Source organism: Amia ocellicauda, chromosome 1, assembly GCF_036373705.1.
Source record: "Amia ocellicauda isolate fAmiCal2 chromosome 1, fAmiCal2.hap1, whole genome shotgun sequence".
Lineage (NCBI taxonomy): Eukaryota > Metazoa > Chordata > Actinopteri > Amiiformes > Amiidae > Amia > Amia ocellicauda.
The window spans coordinates 54,058,837-54,077,566 of NC_089850.1; the positions used below are offsets into that span (position 1 = coordinate 54,058,837).

At 42.3% G+C, this 18,730-nt stretch overlaps 1 protein-coding gene across 1 annotated transcript in view; it reads left to right on the forward strand.

Annotated features, from left to right (window-relative positions):
* The window catches only part of LOC136753163 (ATP-binding cassette sub-family G member 4), a 32,378-nt gene extending 14,622 nt beyond the window's left edge, over positions 1-17,756 (forward strand). The window contains exons 3-15 of the mRNA XM_066709047.1: positions 7,114-7,231; positions 7,481-7,613; positions 8,229-8,279; positions 9,877-10,022; positions 10,540-10,663; positions 11,752-11,866; positions 11,998-12,143; positions 13,002-13,100; positions 13,441-13,609; positions 14,018-14,118; positions 14,321-14,479; positions 14,790-14,908; positions 16,603-17,756. Coding sequence (XP_066565144.1) covers positions 7,114-7,231; positions 7,481-7,613; positions 8,229-8,279; positions 9,877-10,022; positions 10,540-10,663; positions 11,752-11,866; positions 11,998-12,143; positions 13,002-13,100; positions 13,441-13,609; positions 14,018-14,118; positions 14,321-14,479; positions 14,790-14,908; positions 16,603-16,828 — 1,706 coding nt within the window. The 3' untranslated portion in view covers positions 16,829-17,756. The remainder of the gene's footprint in view (positions 1-7,113; positions 7,232-7,480; positions 7,614-8,228; positions 8,280-9,876; positions 10,023-10,539; positions 10,664-11,751; positions 11,867-11,997; positions 12,144-13,001; positions 13,101-13,440; positions 13,610-14,017; positions 14,119-14,320; positions 14,480-14,789; positions 14,909-16,602) is intronic.
* Positions 17,757-18,730: the final 974 nt, after the last annotated feature.

The following is an 18,730-nucleotide window of genomic DNA, read 5'->3' on the forward strand; positions in this document are numbered from 1 at the left end:
TTGCCTCACATCGCTCAGTGTTTCTAAGCTCTCCTCCACACTCTCTATGTCACAAGCTGTGTTGAGACAGCCAAACCCCAGCATGGCCAGTGAATGTGGGTATCTGAGGTACATGAAACACCTCAAGCAATGAAGCAAGTGGAAAGCTAGGGGCTTAAAACAGATTCGGGACACACACAAATGAGAGACTTTCTGCTTACAAAGAGCGCAACTCGTGTGGAGAATACATACGATCCTAGGAAGAGGAAAAGCACTGCTGTGTTGGAGGATGTGATTTTTAATGGTGGAGGTAGAGATGGATAATTCAATTTAACAAGGCCTCTTTTATTGTAAACCTGTCTCTCTGTTTGTATGTTTCACTATCTCTCTCTCTCTCTGCTATTCCATTTCTGAAACTGAGCAAATCCTCAGATCCCAAGCATGAAGCTCTCTCAACTTTGCTGTGCAGTATTGATTTCTCTAGGTAGTCACAGCCCCCGGGCTGAGGGTTTCCTGTAGGACCGCAGGATCATTTGGGTGTCAAGCTGGCTGACTCTCTGATAAGGCAGCAGTGAACAGTAACAAAACTACATCACACCCTGTCCAACATCCCGATCATTCCTCTTGTGAAAGCAGGTGATGGAGGACGAGGGACTGTCAGTGATCAAGGCCGGTGTGCACAGAGAGCTTCCTTGTGCCTTTCTGGTAAATGTACCGTCCAAGACATCTGAGATCATCAATAACTGACAAGACAAATGGTAGCTGCATCTGTTGTGGCAGGAAGTACAGTTAATGGCTGAGAGCTCTCAAAAGCTCCAGCACTGGCTAGACCATCCACCCTTGATTTTATTGATATGATATATTATTATTTATTTATTTGTTATTCTTTTAAAATTAAAATATAACAAAAATGTGGAATTACGTATACATGTTACTTTGTATCTTATTCCTGCAAATCAACATGTTTAAAATAGAGGACGTGTGAATTAAGATATTTTGCAGGAGAAGAAATGTTTTTTCGCACGTTCCCCTTTTCATTGCAACAGTTCGACGTACAGACGGGAAAATTGGGTGATTAAGATCCCATTTTGTGCAGCATCAGGGGATAATTACAAATCTCCTCTGCGTCCCTGTGATGCATCCGTGGAAGAAGTGTTAACAGACTGGTAATTGGCCAGACGAACAGGCAGAAGCTCAGAGCTCACAAAATTACATGCAACCATGTAATGCCAAAGACCAGACATCTCAGCAGTTATGGGGCACCGGGGAGTCAGCAGATTTCCCATCATTTAGAGAGCGAGGGATCCGTGCCACAGAGCTGCAGGTCTGACAGAGGGAGTTTGAGCTGAAGCTTGATAGCAGCTCTCTGACACTGAGGTAGTCCCTTTGAGGAAGGAAGGAGTGAAGGGACAGATTTTAATCGACCCCAAAGTAACATATTATTACAGTCTTCCCTTACGTCTGTCTGTAAGTGAGAGGTGAATCACATTTAAATTGGATTGTTGTCATTGCTGCTCTGATATAATCTGATTCGGCAGGAAGCAACTGATAAGTACTCTGGAGTTCTCATGGTTTTGTTTTTTATACCTATTCTATGTATTAGAATATTACTCCTAGAATCGATGTTTTGTTGAGAAAGTCTTCAGCTGGCACTAAGAAAATAATAATAATATACGTTCTCACTTATTATTAATTATTAAACACATAAATAAGGTTGTTAAGCAGTTTGTTCTTCTGGGAATATAAACTTCATCTGGGAGCAGTTCCTCAGAAGGTGGTGGAATAAGAATATATTATTTCAGTAATTTACAAAAAATGCCTTTAGCAAACACTGCGGTGCTGGATGTGGTGTCCTTGTCAAAAAAGAAACATAAAAGAAAACAAAAGGAATGTGACCCCCATTGCCTGCAAGCGTTTTTGTTGATTTTCCTATTGCCTTAATATATCCTTTCCAATAAGTCACATGAAGCAGCATATTATTGGATAAAGCGCAATAACTGTTCACAGAAGGGCCTGTTCCTGAACGGATGTTTCTGTGGGTCTGACATTTCTGTTCCTTTTCATTTCTTTCTGTTCCTTTGCCCTGACATTTTGCACAAATCGAAATGTAATTTGCCGCAGCTTTTTCAATAGGAGTAAACAATACAAAAGCACGGCACTGATAGCCCTTTGACTCCAGGTGGATCTTAGACTCAATTCCACCAGACTGCATTGTCTTCTGGGGCTTGTGTCAACCAGGCTTCCAGTAAATTCAGGTTTTTAACTGGACGAATTTATCAGGCTGCAAATGATGTCAAAGGTAGCATACCTTGAATAATAATAATCATCATCATAATAATAATAATAATAATACACATAATAATAATAATAATAATAATAATAATAATAATAATAATAATAATAATAATTTATATTTTATTTTAAACCACAAACTGTAAAAGATCTTTAAATAACGTTATACGTGTCTAATTGATCAGCTTACTAGGTTAATTAAGTAACTGAGAGCTCCGATTGGAACATCAACCAGAAGACCTCTTGGATCTGTGTGTGCTGGTCCTGGTGCAGACAGGGTAGATGAGGACAGATGCTCAAACTAGCTGAAAGACAGAGCTACGATATGACCAGAGGGAGCGGTGAAGGAAAACGGAAGTCGGAAAGTGACCGCTGTCATCTGGGTTTGGAATACATCCAGTGACCAGAGCTGAAGGGGGAAAGGCAGGAGTTCAGGCTGGTGTCAGGATCCTCTCTCTCTCTCTCTCTCTCTCCGTGGTTGCTGGTTGCAGGGAACACCTTTGCTACAATGAAGATGTCAAGCTGGCGCAGCATTCGAGAGCCCGTGTGGGAGTGTGGCTGTGATGGAGGGAACGTCCAGAGCTAAACTAAAGTCTTTATCAGAACTCTGCATCGCGTGAACAGAAACGTTTGTCACAGAAATTGACTTGGCAGAGCAGGAAAAACAAAAAATATTCCCAGCTCTACTAACTGCAAATCAGCTACTTAATAAATAACCATCACAGTGATAACCATTACAACAATATCTCCTTTTGTTACTTTTATTGTCCTGTGGTGGAATTGCCACTGTTATACCTGGAATACTTGAAAGCATTTGTTATGCGGATATCTCCTATTTTCTCTGTTCAGCTGTTTTGCAAGTTCAGGAAACCTTAACTACCAACCGGCTCTGCCTCCCTCACAGTCTCTGTCTCAGTGAAACACTAGCCCAGCTCTTCCCGGAGCTGCACTGCAGTTTGTCCCGCATCGTAAACTCTCTCTGCTGAATAATACCTCAGCAGAACTCGCTGTCACAGTCAGGATTTAAGAGCACTTAAACACAGACACTGGGATTATGTGTATAGATATATTGTAAAACCTATCCCCATTGCTATTCATATGGTAACTTACTTTACTTTTTTAGCTTTTCCAAACCCATTGCTCCCTCTTCTTAATGAGAGAATTTTATGAGTATGTGGGCTTAGCTCCACAAATGCACATATTTTGCTACAAAATATTTCTCCATTTTGCAGTTTGCATGCACCTCTATTACTCATACTGAAATGCTTACACAAAAAACTGACATTTGAGCATTTAAATAACTCCTGCTGCAAATGTTGAAATATGTGGTATGCTTCGTTTCACCGATTGGAGGTTTCACCCAGTTTGTCGTCTTGCTTTGAGAAATGTGCCGTTCCCTCTCCCTTTCTCCTTTGGGCAAGCAGTGATACACCTAATGATTTCAAGTTTTATTATTCTAATTGGGGGGGAGACACCTAATCAGCAGTACCAAGCACCTTGTGTTAAACACGTCTGTGCGTTTTCCCAACACAAAAAATAGAGAAGAAATAAGTTCAGTTCAGGAGTGCTTCAGACAGCAGAGTGTTTCAATGCTTGTCAAAGAGTGACAGTGACCGTCTGAGAGCTGAGACAGAGCGGAAAGTCGCTCCACACGGCCGCTGACTACTGAGCAGGGCCGGGGGACGAGGAGGAGGAGGGGAGGAGGCTGAACTTGTCTAGATAAAGATATTGTCTGGAGATCTGAATAGTTTTTTTTTTTTTAAGCACTAATCATCCACATCTTATTGTGACGATCTATTATGTTATGTGTCAATATCAATGTTGTGAATGACACATGTGTACATAAGCATGGATGCACTTAACACTGCTTATTGTTGCTGTTTGTGTATGTTTGTAGTGTCTCAGTATGTTTGTGTGCCAGTGTGACATTGCTTACATGAACGTGAGCGTGAGTATTTGTGAATTTGTGGCTGCTGTGTATTCGTTTGTGTGTGTACCTTTGTAAAACCACATGTCATAACTGTGAACGCATCTGACCTCCATTAACAGGCATGATATCATTCCTCTGTGGGGCTTGCAGCTTGTAATGACAGTTGTGAAGTAAATGACCTTGTGTCCAGGCGAGGATCAGACACTGCCTGAAATAGGAACTATTACCCCATCCAGAAGGCGTTAATGGCCCATATCCCTGTCAATCTACCCAGAGGGTCAACCAATTAGACACATTGTTCTCGGGAGGGGCTTAGCTTGAAGGGTGTTCGTGCTGAGAAAGGTCACAGAAGACGAGGAGTAATATATGCTGCCTACTTGTAACTGAAATGAAAGTCCTTGTGATGTGTTTTCTGTGCTGGTTTCAACCAAAATAGAGAGATACTTTATTAAATGCTATAACCTGTGTAATCACAGTTAAAGGAATAATGAGTAATTAACCCAGTATTGTCAGAGTAAATCTAAATGCCAAAGGATTTAGTGATTACAGAACGCATGCAGGCTGGTTAGTGGTGTGAATTGAATGGGAGGCAGTTTGTGCTAATAGTTAGAGACTGAGCTTAAAGAATGAATGTAGATTATCTTTGGCTTGTTGTGGGGTTTTGAGCCATAGTCATAACCTGGAGGTTTGAGGAGGTGCAAAGCCACAAACAATGGAAGCTTAAAACTGCGCTCACTGTTTACTCGGTGTCCCTCATTGTGCCAGACATGCGCACTATCCCAGACTCTGGTAGTTTTTTGACGGAGAGTTACCTAACCGAGTCTTACTCACCTTTCCAGGCTCCTTCTTCACAAATGCATATGATGTTGCAATATTTATTACATCTTAAAAATTATTAAAGCTCAATTCCACCTTGCCTTAGTGTACTTTATCACGGAGGGCTTTGAAGGCGAATTCCCCAAAATCGTTGGTGGTCATTTCCTATCATTCACCGGTGTCCATTTTGACGTGTTTTACTTGACAATCTGATCAGGTAATGCATACTGACAAAATAAAATGTTCTTAGGTATTTTTTAAATGACTTTCTGTTGAACACGGATCGAGTCTTTCTAATTCAAATGAAATCAAAGATGCATTTCTTTGGGTAAGTGTAATTGATGCTGAAAGGAATGGAGGATGGTGGTTAAAGCTTGTAGCGCAACAATAAGGGAGTCATTGTATGGTCTCAGCTGAAGTGTATTTTTTGTGGCCGTGACGTCTTTGAGTCCTTGACTGTCAGGACAGCTCGCAGGCTGGGGGAGAGGTGTTGGTGGCCTGTGGTCAATTGTGTGGCTGCCAGACCACAGCCCTGATGTCACTGATGTAAATGTTGGAAGCCACAGGCAAAATATATCACCGAAAGGAAGATTAAAATAACAATGAGAAATGTGCATGGTGAGCTATGAATGTGGGGTTGAGAGCTGGGACAGTACATGCCAATATTCATAATATTCAGTTCTGGATCTTGGATTGATTCAAGATAGTTCCATAGTTCTGGCCATAGTGAAGTTTTCTTTTTGCCTGTTTTGTCGATAAAATTCTATACTAACTTTTTTTTTTGTTCTGCATATTGTCATATATTGACATTTTGTAGCATTTTGTAGTCTATAGGTGCCCAGGGAAATATTTCCATCTCTAAGACTAGCAGTTTAAATCTTCAAATCTAAATTTGCAGTCTCAGAAATGTGCTGTACTGTAGCCACTGTTCTATTTTACATTATAATTCTGAGTTACTGTCAAAAGCTTAGTTTCCTTTATAATAAAATATAATAATGCATTCATAGATAGTGTGTATTTAGTGTATTTTCCATATGTTCTACTGTCAGGAGAGAGATAGAGGGAAATAGACCAAAAAGCAATAAAGGTTAATGCTTTTCTATCAGGCTAGCCTCACTAAGCTCCAGAGATTTGACAAACCTTGCCTTCCATTCCTCTTTATATTGATCCGGTATTTCTGCTCTCTCTCCCTTACTCTCTCCTTTCTCTCTCTCTCTCCCCCACCTCCCTCCTCTCTCTTCCTTTCACTCTCCCTATCTCTCTCTTTTGCTTTCCCGGAGTGAACAAATCGATAGCACGATATTTCTTGAGCCAAAACGGCTCTAATAGCCAATAATAACCAGGGAATGTGGGTCACTCTGCGTCTGCCTCCTAAACTCCCTGGCAACGCAGCACACACAGCTCGGCTGCAGAGGTGCACTTTCTTTAGTCGCATTTTCAATTAGGTGAAGAGATAGACAGAGAGAGACAGACAGAGATAAGAACGTGTGGTTGTGCATCAAAACCAAATATGACTTGTTGGTGTTGCTCAAGCAAAGGGAGGCATGTCTCATTCCTTACATTGACAACAGCAACAGAAATACATTTCACTGGTGTATCGGGTGAAAAACATGATTTAATTGTTACATAATAATCAAAGAGATATATAGAAAGTGTGTGTAGGGGGTTCAGCTCAGAGATGCAATGAAGATTTTGTTCCAGGGTGATATTTGCTCCTGGTTTCATTATTTTATTTATAAGTAGTAAATGCCACTGTAATAGCAATTACGTCGGGCTGCTGTACTGAATGTTTACAGGGACAATTCAGATCTCTTCTGGTAGACAAGGAGAGTTAGTGTTCCCCCTAGTGGTGAAGATTAGTGTCACACCGCTTCCTGATGTTACACAAGTTCTGGTCTTTGTCATCTTAAATAGCTATTAACAAATTACATGAAATATTACATCATGACATAATATCTTCGATGGGTTCAATTTCCAGCTTGGTTGTGTTCTTTCTATGTGACAAGGGCTAATAACTCAATGGGGGGACTCCGGGCTGCGGTCTTGTGGTTGGTCAGTAGGCGTGTCAGTAAATGTGTCTCCATTCTTGTCCACAGGATACAAGGCTCTTCTCAAATGCCTCTCGGGGAAATTCTGCAACAGAGAACTTATAGGCATCATGGGACCCTCTGGGGCTGGCAAGTCCACCTTCATGAACATCTTGGCTGGGTACAGGTGAGAGGAGTAGGAACGACCCTGCCCTGCCTTAGGACCTAAATCAGTGTGTGTGTGTGTATGTTTGTGTAAGTGTTTGTGTGTGTGTGGGGGGGAGGGCTATGACTACCACTTTTCTGTCCCTGGTTCCGTGTGCCTGTCTGTGCATGTGTGTCAATGCAGGGCCCGATCTGCATATGTGTGTTTTCTGTGAACAGATTCCTCCAGTCCTTTATTGACATGTACTGCTCTGTCCCTGTCTGGATACAGGGAGACGGGGATGAAGGGACAGATCCTGGTGAACGGGAAGCAGCGGGACCTGCGCACCTTCAGGAAGATGTCCTGTTACATCATGCAGGATGATATGCTGCTGCCACACCTCACCACGCTGGAGGCCATGATGGTGAGGTCAAATACCACCAGCCCCGAAGTTCTAAAACTGTATCCACCAATGGGAATGTCTATTATAAATCTTCTACACCACAAGGCACCACAAATACAGACCAATATGAGGATGTTTTTTAAACATCCTGAGACAGATATTAAGACTGTCGCAGCTTTGTCCCTTGGTATACATTAACAAACACGGCACAGTATTATAGACTTCTTTGTTGCTTACTAGTGCTTCATATTTTGAATGCAGACCATAAAGGGCTATTAAAATATTTACAAAAACATTGAAAAGAGCACTGAGTTTTTGATACATGCTCTCATTCATTTCCTTTCATTCGCTGATCTCCAGCTTCAAGCTTTAAGATCCTCTCAGGTCCTTGTTATTATTGTATTGACAAGTCATAATCCAAATGTCTATAATGACACATGTACTCTGGCAGAATGTCTGAATTCTGTAATTCCTTAATAAAGACCTTGGCACATTTTCGTACGTGTATGTGTCAGCTCAGAAGTTAATAAAAGCTCTGTCTGGCTTAATATACAGTTTATCTCTCACCCTCTCCCTCTCCCTCTCCCTTTTCCTCTCTGTTATCTCTGTCTTTTCCTCTCCCTGTCTGTGTTGTAGGTTTCCGCCAACCTGAAGCTGAATGAGAGCATGGATGTGAAGAAAGAGTTGGTGAGTCATCGGCAGGAAAGGGACCTGTAGGAAAATCAGCAGTAGAGACACATTTGCAAGGAGTGCTCTTGAACAGTCGAGTGATAGCAGAGAAGATATGTATAGCATAGCAGTCAACATTAGAGGAAGAGTCTATGGATGTATCAAAACTATTTCAATATACACTCACCTAAAGGATTATTAGGAACACCTGTTCAATTTCTCATTAATGCAATTATCTAACCAACCAATCACATGGCAGTTGCTTCAATGCATTTAGGGGTGTGGTCCTGGTCAAGACAATCTCCTGAACTCCAAACTGAATGTCTGAATGGGAAAGAAAGGTGATTTAAGCAATTTTGAGCGTGGCATGGTTGTTGGTGCCAGACGGGCCGGTCTGAGTATTTCACAATCTGCTCAGTTACTGGGATTTTCATGCACAACCATTTCTAGGGTTTACAAAGAATGGTGTGAAAAGGGAAAAACATCCAGAATGCGGCAGTCCTGTGGGCGAAAATGCCTTGTTGATGCTAGAGGTCAGAGGAGAATGGGCCGACTGATTCAAGCTGATAGAAGAGCAACTTTGACTGAAATAACCACTCGTTACAACCGAGGTATGCAGCAAAGCATTTGTGAAGCCACAACACGTACAACCTTGAGGCAGATGGGCTACAACAGCAGAAGACCCCACCGGGTACCACTCATCTCCACTACAAATAGGAAAAAGAGGCTACAATTTGCACAAGCTCACCAAAATTGGACAGTTGAAGACTAGAAAAATGTTGCCTGGTCTGATGAGTCTCGATTTCTGTTGAGACATTCAGATGGTAGAGTCAGAATTTGGCGTAAACAGAATGAGAACATGGATCCATCATGCCTTGTTACCACTGTGCAGGCTGGTGGTGGTGGTGTAATGGTGTGGGGGATGTTTTCTTGGCACACTTTAGGCCCCTTAGTGCCAATTGGGCATCGTTTAAATGCCACGGCCTACCTGAGCATTGTTTCTGACCATGTCCATCCCTTTATGACCACCATGTACCCATCCTCTGATGGCTACTTCCAGCAGGATAATGCACCATGTCACAAAGGTCGAATCATTTCAAATTGGTTTCTTGAACATGACAATGAGTTCACTGTACTAAACTGGCCCCCACAGTCACCAGATCTCAACCCAATAGAGCATCTTTGGGATGTTGTGGAACGGGAGCTTCGTGCCCTGGATGTGCATCCCACAAATCTCCATCAACTGCAAGATGCTATCCTATCAATATGGGCCAACATTTCTAAAGAATGCTTTCAGCACCTTGTTGAATCAATGCCACGTAGAATTAAGGCAGTTCTGAAGGCGAAAGGGGGTCAAACACAGTATTAGTATGGTGTTCCTAATAATCCTTTAGGTGAGTGTAATTACTTACTTGTTTTTTAAATTCTTGTCTCTTGGAATATAGGGAGTAACATGCACTGTGACGCAGTCCCCCTCCCACCTCTCCACACCTAGACACTTTTTTAGGTTAACTAAGGCAAGCTGGCAAACTCAGCAATGGTGGGTCAGTGGTGCTGGCGGGCCTGGAGGTGGTGTGAGTGTCACGGTGGTGTGTGTTTTCGCTTTTCCCCCCAGGTGAACGAGATCCTGACAGCGCTGGGGCTGCTGGAGTGCGCCCACACCCGCACCCTCTGCCTGTCGGGGGGGCAGTGTAAACGACTGGCCATCGCGCTGGAACTGGTCAACAACCCCCCCGTTATGTTCTTCGATGAGCCCACAAGGTAGGTCCAATTCCAATATGGCTTCAAGGGAACCCACATAAACCCCCATTGGTTTTGTTTTCCATACTGTAAGCCGTCAAGGTGAAATCAGTACCGTACGGTTTTGAAATACCTGTGACACTGCTATCCAAACTTTAGGGGGCAGTGCAGACAATGTGTAGTGCTTATGAGTATACAAGCCTATTATGAATACAAGGGCAGCTGCTAATTATGCTGTATAGTGTGTAGTGTGCAGTGTGCATTAACCCTCTGTGGTGTTTTTAGTGAGGGACAAGAAAATTCTAACATGAATAAAGTGTATGTGCGGTTTGCTGGGAAAGTACCAGTAGTAAGGTCTGTGGCATGTTTAGAGAGTAACACCCCCCCAAAAAAAAAGAACAAAACACCCAGCAGAAAATCAGTTTTGACTGAGCAGATCACAAGCAACTTATCTCAGTACGGTTTTACACCCAGTTAACTGTGCGTCCCAGTTTCACCTACTGTTTTCTTTCTGTCTCTCCTTCTCTCTGTCTCTCAGTGGTCTAGACAGTGCATCTTGTTTCCAGGTGGTATCTCTGATGAAGTCCCTGGCTCAGGGTGGGAGGACAATCATCTGCACAATCCACCAGCCCAGCGCCAAGCTGTTCGAGATGTTCGACAAGGTAAGATAAGGGCAAGAGCTCATGCCCTGCTAGCACTGTCACCATGGAGGCAGACATGTGGGAATCACAGCGGCTCTGGCTCCCAGTTGATAATCCTCTGGAGAAATAAAGGTGCCGCAATGTTTCCTGAGGGATTTTATTTTTCCGGTTGCAAAGTAGTAATACTGTGCAGATAAAAGAGCTCAATGGGTCATTTCTACTGTGGCCTGGAAATGTGTCTATTCATTTTCTTCAAAATCTGTCTCACACGACAAGGACTGGTACAAATCTCCAGTGTGTACATGCTATGTAGTGTCAGTGCAGCAGGCAGGCCCAAAATATGTGGAATTCAACATAATGCAATAAGCCAAGATAAAACAATTGTGAGAGACCATGCAGAGCTTTAATGTGGTGGAAACAACAGATTTACACAGAAACCACAACCTGATATGGCTTGGACCTTAAACCCCATCAGATTAGATTATGAAATTATACAGACCAGGCAGTGCTACTGTCGTTTGTCATTGGAGAAACATAGATGATAAGGTTACAGTGAAATCCATTCTGACGGGATGGGTTCAGACAGGACTGCCTAGTTTGTCCCAAGAGTTTCAGACAGTTGTTAAAGACTGACTCTTTTTTTTCCTCGCCTTCTTTAATATAAGTTAATATAATTCAAAATTCTTCCCTCCCTGCCTTTTTCTTTTGAGAATCTTGTTCATAATGCTTTTAGGTAATTGGTTATGGAGGGAAAGACAAATATACATACATACAGCAGTTTATGGTAAGCTATTGTGAAGAAAGTGTCTTCTGGCTTTTATTATGGCTAAGTTCACACAGACCTTATTTGTCTGATTAGCTGATTAAATATGTCTCCTCAGACTACTATTTATGTTACTTGTAGTGTACCTTGAATCAAAATGAATCTTATAAGCCTTGTTATCTGTGTCTAATTGAGCAATTAACTAGGATTAGTTAGAAACGCAGAGCAGAAGCTACAACAAAAAGCAAAGACTCTCCTGCTGTCCAGGTACTGTGTGTGAAGAACCCTGTCCTTCAGCAGGTGTGTGTCTGTCCCTCATGGGTGTCGTTTCTTCCTCCCCTCCCAGCTGTACATCCTGAGTCAAGGCCAGTGCATTTTCAAAGGACCAGTTCCACACCTCATCCCCTATTTGAAGAACCTGGGTCTCCACTGTCCCACATACCACAACCCGGCAGATTTCAGTATGTACCCTGTAACTCCCAAACGGATTTAAAGACTAACATCCTGAACAGAACTGGAACATCTTGCACTAATGTACTGATCAATTATTATTCTGTTCCACTCTTCCTCTCTGTGTCTGTCTGTCTCTCAGTAATCGAGGTGGCATCAGGGGAGTATGGAGACCTGAACCCTGTGCTGTTTGAGGCTGTGCAGGGTGGGATGTGCACCATGGAGGAGAAGAAAAACTCCAGTGACAAGAGTGACATGGCCTCCACCTGCCCCTCACAGTGTCACAGCGTGAGTCTCCCAATTCTGTACACCTACAACCACACACACACACACATACACATACACACACTCACACAACTCCAGTTTGGCCCCTATTATGGACCTAATTTTTCAAATAAATTAGTATGGGCAGGTTGTACTGGGCTCCACTTCAAGAAAGATTTCGCTGCTCTAGAGGCAGTTCAGAGGAGAGCAATCAGACTTATTCCAGGTCTGAAGGGAAAGTCCTACTGAGAGACTGAGGAACTGAACCTTTTCACCCTGGAACAGAGGAGACTACGTGGGGACTTGATCCAAGTCTTCAAAATCATGAAGGGCATCGACCACATCAAACCAGAGGAGCTTTTCCAGATCAGCAGGGACACATGCACCCGGGACACAAATGGAAATTGGGCTTCAAGGCATTCAATACGGAAAACAGGAGACACTTCTTCACACCAAGAGCCATCACAATCTGGAACAAACTCCCCAGCGATGTGGTTGAAGCTGAAAATTTGGGAACCTTTAAAATCAGACTGGATAGGATCCTTGGATCACTTAGTTATTAATGGACACCAAACGAGCACGATGGGTCGAATGGACTCCTCTCGTTTGTAAACTTTCTTATGTTCTTATGTATCTTTATTACAGTTACTGGTTTTTAAGAACCTGATCCCAAATTTAAACATCCCTGCTAACTATGTGAGCAAACATCTAGTGTTTCATGTACTTATTTGGTTGGTTGTTAGTATTTGAATGTTGTGAGAGTGAACAGACAAATTCTGAGGCAGCTTCTCCCACACATGCTCACACACCCTGCCACAACCCTGTAGACATGGCTGACATGAACTGGGCCTCACTGTGCCTGTCTGTCCCCTCCTCCCATAGGACTCGGAGCACATAGAGAGCCACACGTTCGCCACCAGCACCCTGACCCAGTTCTGCATCCTCTTCAAGAGGACCTTCATCACGATCTGCAGAGACACGGTACTGTATCAGATGAGTTCATACTCTATGTATGAGCCCAGCTTTCCTACTGATTTTACTTTGAAAAGATTTCTCTGTGGACCAAAAAAAAGATAAATTGTGGGGATACAAAAAAAAATCTCCTCCCTTTCACAGACTTGGTCCTTTGTTGATCTGACTTTGATTTTACCATTAATTGTATGTTTAAGGTTAAAATCGATTTGTACAACTGCATTTATGCTCTATTAAAAAAAATATATAAAATGTTTAGTGCATTCTGATCACTGTAGACAGGTCTGCTGGGCTGTGAGTGATGATCTAGCTCTCACCTGAGTGTGTGTGTGTCTGTGTGTTTATCCAGGTGTTGACCCACCTAAGGGTGATGTCACACATCTGTATCGGGGTGCTGATCGGGCTGCTGTACCTCAACATTGGGAACGATGCCAGCAAGGTCTTTAACAACACGGGATTCCTCTTCTTCTCCATGCTCTTCCTCATGTTTGCTGCGCTCATGCCCACTGTGCTGACCTGTAAGCCCCTGTGTCGGGGATGAGGGAGAGGGCTGATGTGAATGGGACTGAGAGAGGTTTTTTTTAAGGGAAAGAGTGGGGAATAAGGAGGACATTGTCAAGGGAAGGTGGTTGCTGTTTTGTATAGAAAACTAAGCAGAAGTGGGTCTCCAGGAAATAGATGTGAAAAAGTACACTTGTAAAGCAGTGCAGTTGGAGTTTTTCTTCTTGTGTTTGTTTTGTATATTGTTTATGAGAAATAGTTTAATATATTTAAACACAATGATTAAAATAAAAAATTGGGAACCATATTTATTATTATAATAATAAAAAGTAGTAGTGCTGTAGTCTACAATGTTATAAATATAAAAGTTTTGAGAGGGGTCCCTCTTGTAGTGATGTGTGTGTGATTGTGTTTCTGTCCCTCAGTTCCTCTAGAGATGTCTGTGTTCCTCAGAGAACATCTCAACTACTGGTATAGCCTGAAGGCCTACTACTTGGCCAAGACCATGGCAGACATTCCCTTCCAGGTGAGTTCATAACCCAGACCCCCTCATTCTGATCGACAGAATAAAATTGTCAGCTTTACAACTGGGTTACAACTGGGTAATGTCTTACGGCAAACTTCTGAATCGTGGTAGAGCATTGTGTGTTGTTCGTGCAGTGTTTTGCATTGTGATTTGTTGATTACCAGGCACCCTGTGTGAATTAGGATGTGTTTCCCCCCCACAGGTCATCTGTCCCATCATATACTGCAGTATCGTGTACTGGATGACTGAGCAGCCCCCCGAGGCTGGGCGCTACCTGCTCTTCATGGCTCTGTCCACCTCCACTGCCCTGGTGGCCCAGTCTCTGGGGCTCCTGATCGGGGCAGCCTCCACCTCGCTGCAGGTACTCACACTGCACCTGACACCGACCCGGCGTTGCAGTGGGCCACCGTGAGTTCATACGGGCCCGCTGGGTGCAAAGTGAAGGCACAAGCAGCCCACAGTGTTTGTGCAACTGAAGTGATTTGTAGTTTACCTTGGTTTTACTAGAAGGTGTCACATGTGTGTTACTTACTCATATGTGCCTGGAATTGTCTCAGACTCAGATACACCACTGCAGTAAAGTCAGGAGCGATAGTTTATTTAAAATGGGCACAATATGGGTATCTTACATGTATTAAATGGTAACATTACAATCACTTGTCTATCTCCAGGTTGCCACTTTCATAGGGCCAGTCACCGCGATCCCTGTCCTGCTGTTCTCTGGCTTCTTTGTCAATTTTGACACAATTCCCAAATACCTGCAGTGGAGCTCCTATGTTTCTTATGTCAGGTAAGAAATTGTTTGTTTTTTTCCAGCAAAAAGTTCTTCATGATTCCTTGGGCACTGAAAGAAAAAGATCAGATGGGGTCTGTACAAATGGAATGGTGTGAATGTTACAACATGCAATTATTGAATTGGTCCCTTGTGTAAAATAAAGAGTAATCCTTACCGCATAGCAAGAGAGTTTGATGTGGGGTTCAAGTGGGGTTTGATCCACTACAGCGATCCAGATTAAGGAATGCAACATTTTTAAAACTGGGAATAACCGAGGTTCCTTTATATGGAGTGTGAACAGGGACCTGACAGAAACCGTTTCCCTGTTTTCAGTGACAGCAAATGATGCCCCTGGTGGTTAAACATGGGGCTGGCACACACATGTGGATCTGCAGAGCTGTGTACAGTCAGATCTAAACACTGAGACTCAAGGCAGATATGGAAAAGACACATCAAATGTCTGGGTTTTATTTTCACTTGAAATCATGGAAATTGTATTTGGAGACCAAAAAAGAGGAGCATGTGTAACCCTTCCTACTCGTACTCTGCACTGTGTGCATTCACAAGAAAAACCTCTCCAAACCAACAAGGGAACAGGATTCGGTTCTGACAGTTAATTTCTGTCGCCACGGGTCTGTAAAGAGCAGCCCAGAATGCATTTCTACACATGACAAGATGACATTCTTCCCCAAAACATAATAATATAACCTTAAAACACATTTTTTAGATCAATTAGCTTCAATATCAACACCGTACAGGCTAAATAAAAGCATATTTAAGGAAACATATAACAGAACACTTTAAGGAAATTAAAATACTGTTAATGAAATCGGAAAGAGTAAAGAGCAGCTTGACGTGCGCCCGCATACATGAGCCCTTTACTTTATTCATAAACGCAAAATATAAACAAAACAAAAATATGAATGATACAGTGCAAATGAAAATTGCATCTGTTACACACGTCTTGCACTGAAAGAAACAGTTTTTGTGATACTGCACACTGCATTGTGCTTCCAGCTGATTCTTACTGGGTGCTCTATCTGTCTTGTCTTTCTGTCATCTTCTGACAAGAGGCCCGGCAGGAAAAGCTGCCTCACAGAACCAGAACAAAACCAGTCCTCCTCTTGTGCTTTTTGTAAAGACTTGAATATGTTTTTAATATGTGTGCTGTTCCTGGTGTAAACATGAATGTAGTGGAAAAAATATCCATCAAGCAACAGTGGTGTCCTTTAATAGATTTTTCATCCCCTGAGGAAGATTATCCAATGTCTAATGAATAAGCAGGGAAACTCAGTGTATGAGTCAACATCTCTCTTTCCAAAAACATCCGCAGTATACAGGCAGTAAGATAGAGACCGGGCTTTAATCCCTGAGTTAATTCTCCTCGCTTTCTTAATTTCTATCATTGCGAGTTATAACCGCAGATGCTGAAAACAATTTGGACCGTTTTTTCAGAAGGACGATATGTCCCTGGAGCCATCTTGAGAATATGAATGTAGTTAATATAGTATGTGAATGAGTTAATGAGTTAATATGGTAATCGATCATCTAGTAACAGTGTGTCATATCATTTACTCAGACTCTTTCTCTGGATTCCATTTGGCTGCTGAACTATACACAGTTTATGACAGAATTGCCTCAATATTTTGTATCAGTCTGTGGTGGTCATTTGGACTAAAGTCTTTGTCTCCTGCCACCCCCTGGCTCAGGTACGGGTTCGAGGGGGTGATCCTGTCAATCTACGGGATGAACCGGTCGGAGCTGGAGTGTCCCGGGAAGGTGTGCAAGTTCCAAAAGCCGGAGGAGGTTCTTCAGATGTTAGATGTGGAGGATGCCAAGCTGTACCTGGACTTTATCGTTTTGGGAATCTTCTTCCTTGTCCTGCGGCTCGCCACCTACTTGGTTCTGCGCTACAAGGTGAAGTCGGAGCGATAGGCAGACCGCACTGCCCTCCCCCCACCCTACCCTCCATGTTTTTGACTAAGGTAACCACTGAAAGAAACAGATGAATTAAAGGATATCACAATGGGAGAACATCTTTTCTAATGCAACTAAGAAAACCAACAAAGAAATGATAAAGGGCATCATTTAAAGTGGGACCCTACTCTGTCTGTGCTGTGAAATAGACAGTGGTCGTACAGCTCTATTCCCCTCGTTGTGGGAGGCAGAACTAAAACAACAGAGGGGGAAAGCAAAAGGAAAAAATCCCAGGCTGTCATTTGTGCCCACTGCAGATCACAACTGGAGATGTTGAAGATGCAGTGCTCACGAACATACGGGCAATGTGACCTTTAACCTTTGATCCACTAGTAGTAATTCCATGAGTCATGTGGTCAATGCTGGGAGCAAGAAATACAAGGCAGCTGTCAGGACTAGTAACCAATACAGCAAGACCTGGGAAAGATATTCACTTCACGAGTAAATCCTTCCATCTTTCCTCAATCAGATCTCCGTTTATGCTTCAATGCTGGAGCTGAAAAGTCCCTCTCCAGCTGGCAGCTGGCAGTCTGCTGTTGGAGTGGCCAGCCAGGTGGAAAGGAAATACATTTCTTTCAATGTCCACTTACTTTTCTGGTTCACATATCTTGTATATTATTATCAGTACAAGTGGGAAACAATTGGGTGGGAAACAGGAAGTTGATCATAAATTACAGCACCTGTTATTTTGCTTCATAGTTTGAAAATTAAAAATGATTCCCACACTTTGGGATGTTTCCACATAAGTTTATACCCACTATACCTATGTTGTATGTATGTTTTTATTTTTTCAATGCTGATTTAATGAAAATTTGAATATTAATCTTTGGATTAGTTTGGTCAGATAGGAGGAGAAGATGTGAATTAGAGTATCACATTATTAAATATTTGCATATATATATATATATATATATATATATATATATATATATATATATATATGTATATATGTAGATCTGATTGATTTTTGCATAATCTGAGAATAGTGTATATGCTGTTCTTAGTTTAATGCATGTACCTTAATAGTGCTTTTTAAAATTGGTCTTATCTTAAAGGAGACTTCCCTGTAATATGTTTTACATGCAAGATGGACTGATGTACTCACTAGTACCATTTCTCAGAATTGATATTCTCATAATTGCATCTGCACAGTCCTCTCACCATGCACTTAAATCCCATTTATGTCTCTCTGCAATGATTCATAACCCAGATAGGTAACTATGGTTTTTGATGATGAGTGCAGATTGCACTCTAGTTTGGAACATCAGTTCAAAGTCTTGCTCACAGTATTTTATATAAAGAGGGGAACAGATAGTATTTTCTCTCGTGAGGAAGGTCAGGTGTATGAGTTACCTGTGCAAGTGCAATGGATCCATGTACTGTACCTAGATTTTATACACCTAGTGATTTATTTTTTGTGTATTTCTCTGTTGTTGTCACTGTTACAAACAGGCTTTATTTGTGTCATCAAGAAACACCTAGCTTTTACCAATCCGAATTGAAAAGTGAGTGAAAGTCTTGACAAAGGAGTTTGTTTTCTTTGTCCAGGTTGCCCTTTTAATGAGAGAATCCTCTGGACACCTGAGCCCAAAATCAAAGCTTCTCTTTCCCCAGGATTGTGTATTTTCTCCAGCTGAATATTCTTTTCCAGTAGTTCCGTCTCTTGCCCCTTACCAACACTGGATTGACCAATCAGATGAGTCGTTACTACTATGTCGTTGACTTGAAGTCTGCAAAGAAAAATAAATCAACGTTGACAAGAGGGAGAACTGTACTGAAAAGAACTGCTGGTCACCATGCTGGGCCTGCGGAGTGTATTTGTGCAGCAGAAATACTTCATCTTGACTCATCAAGGGTTTG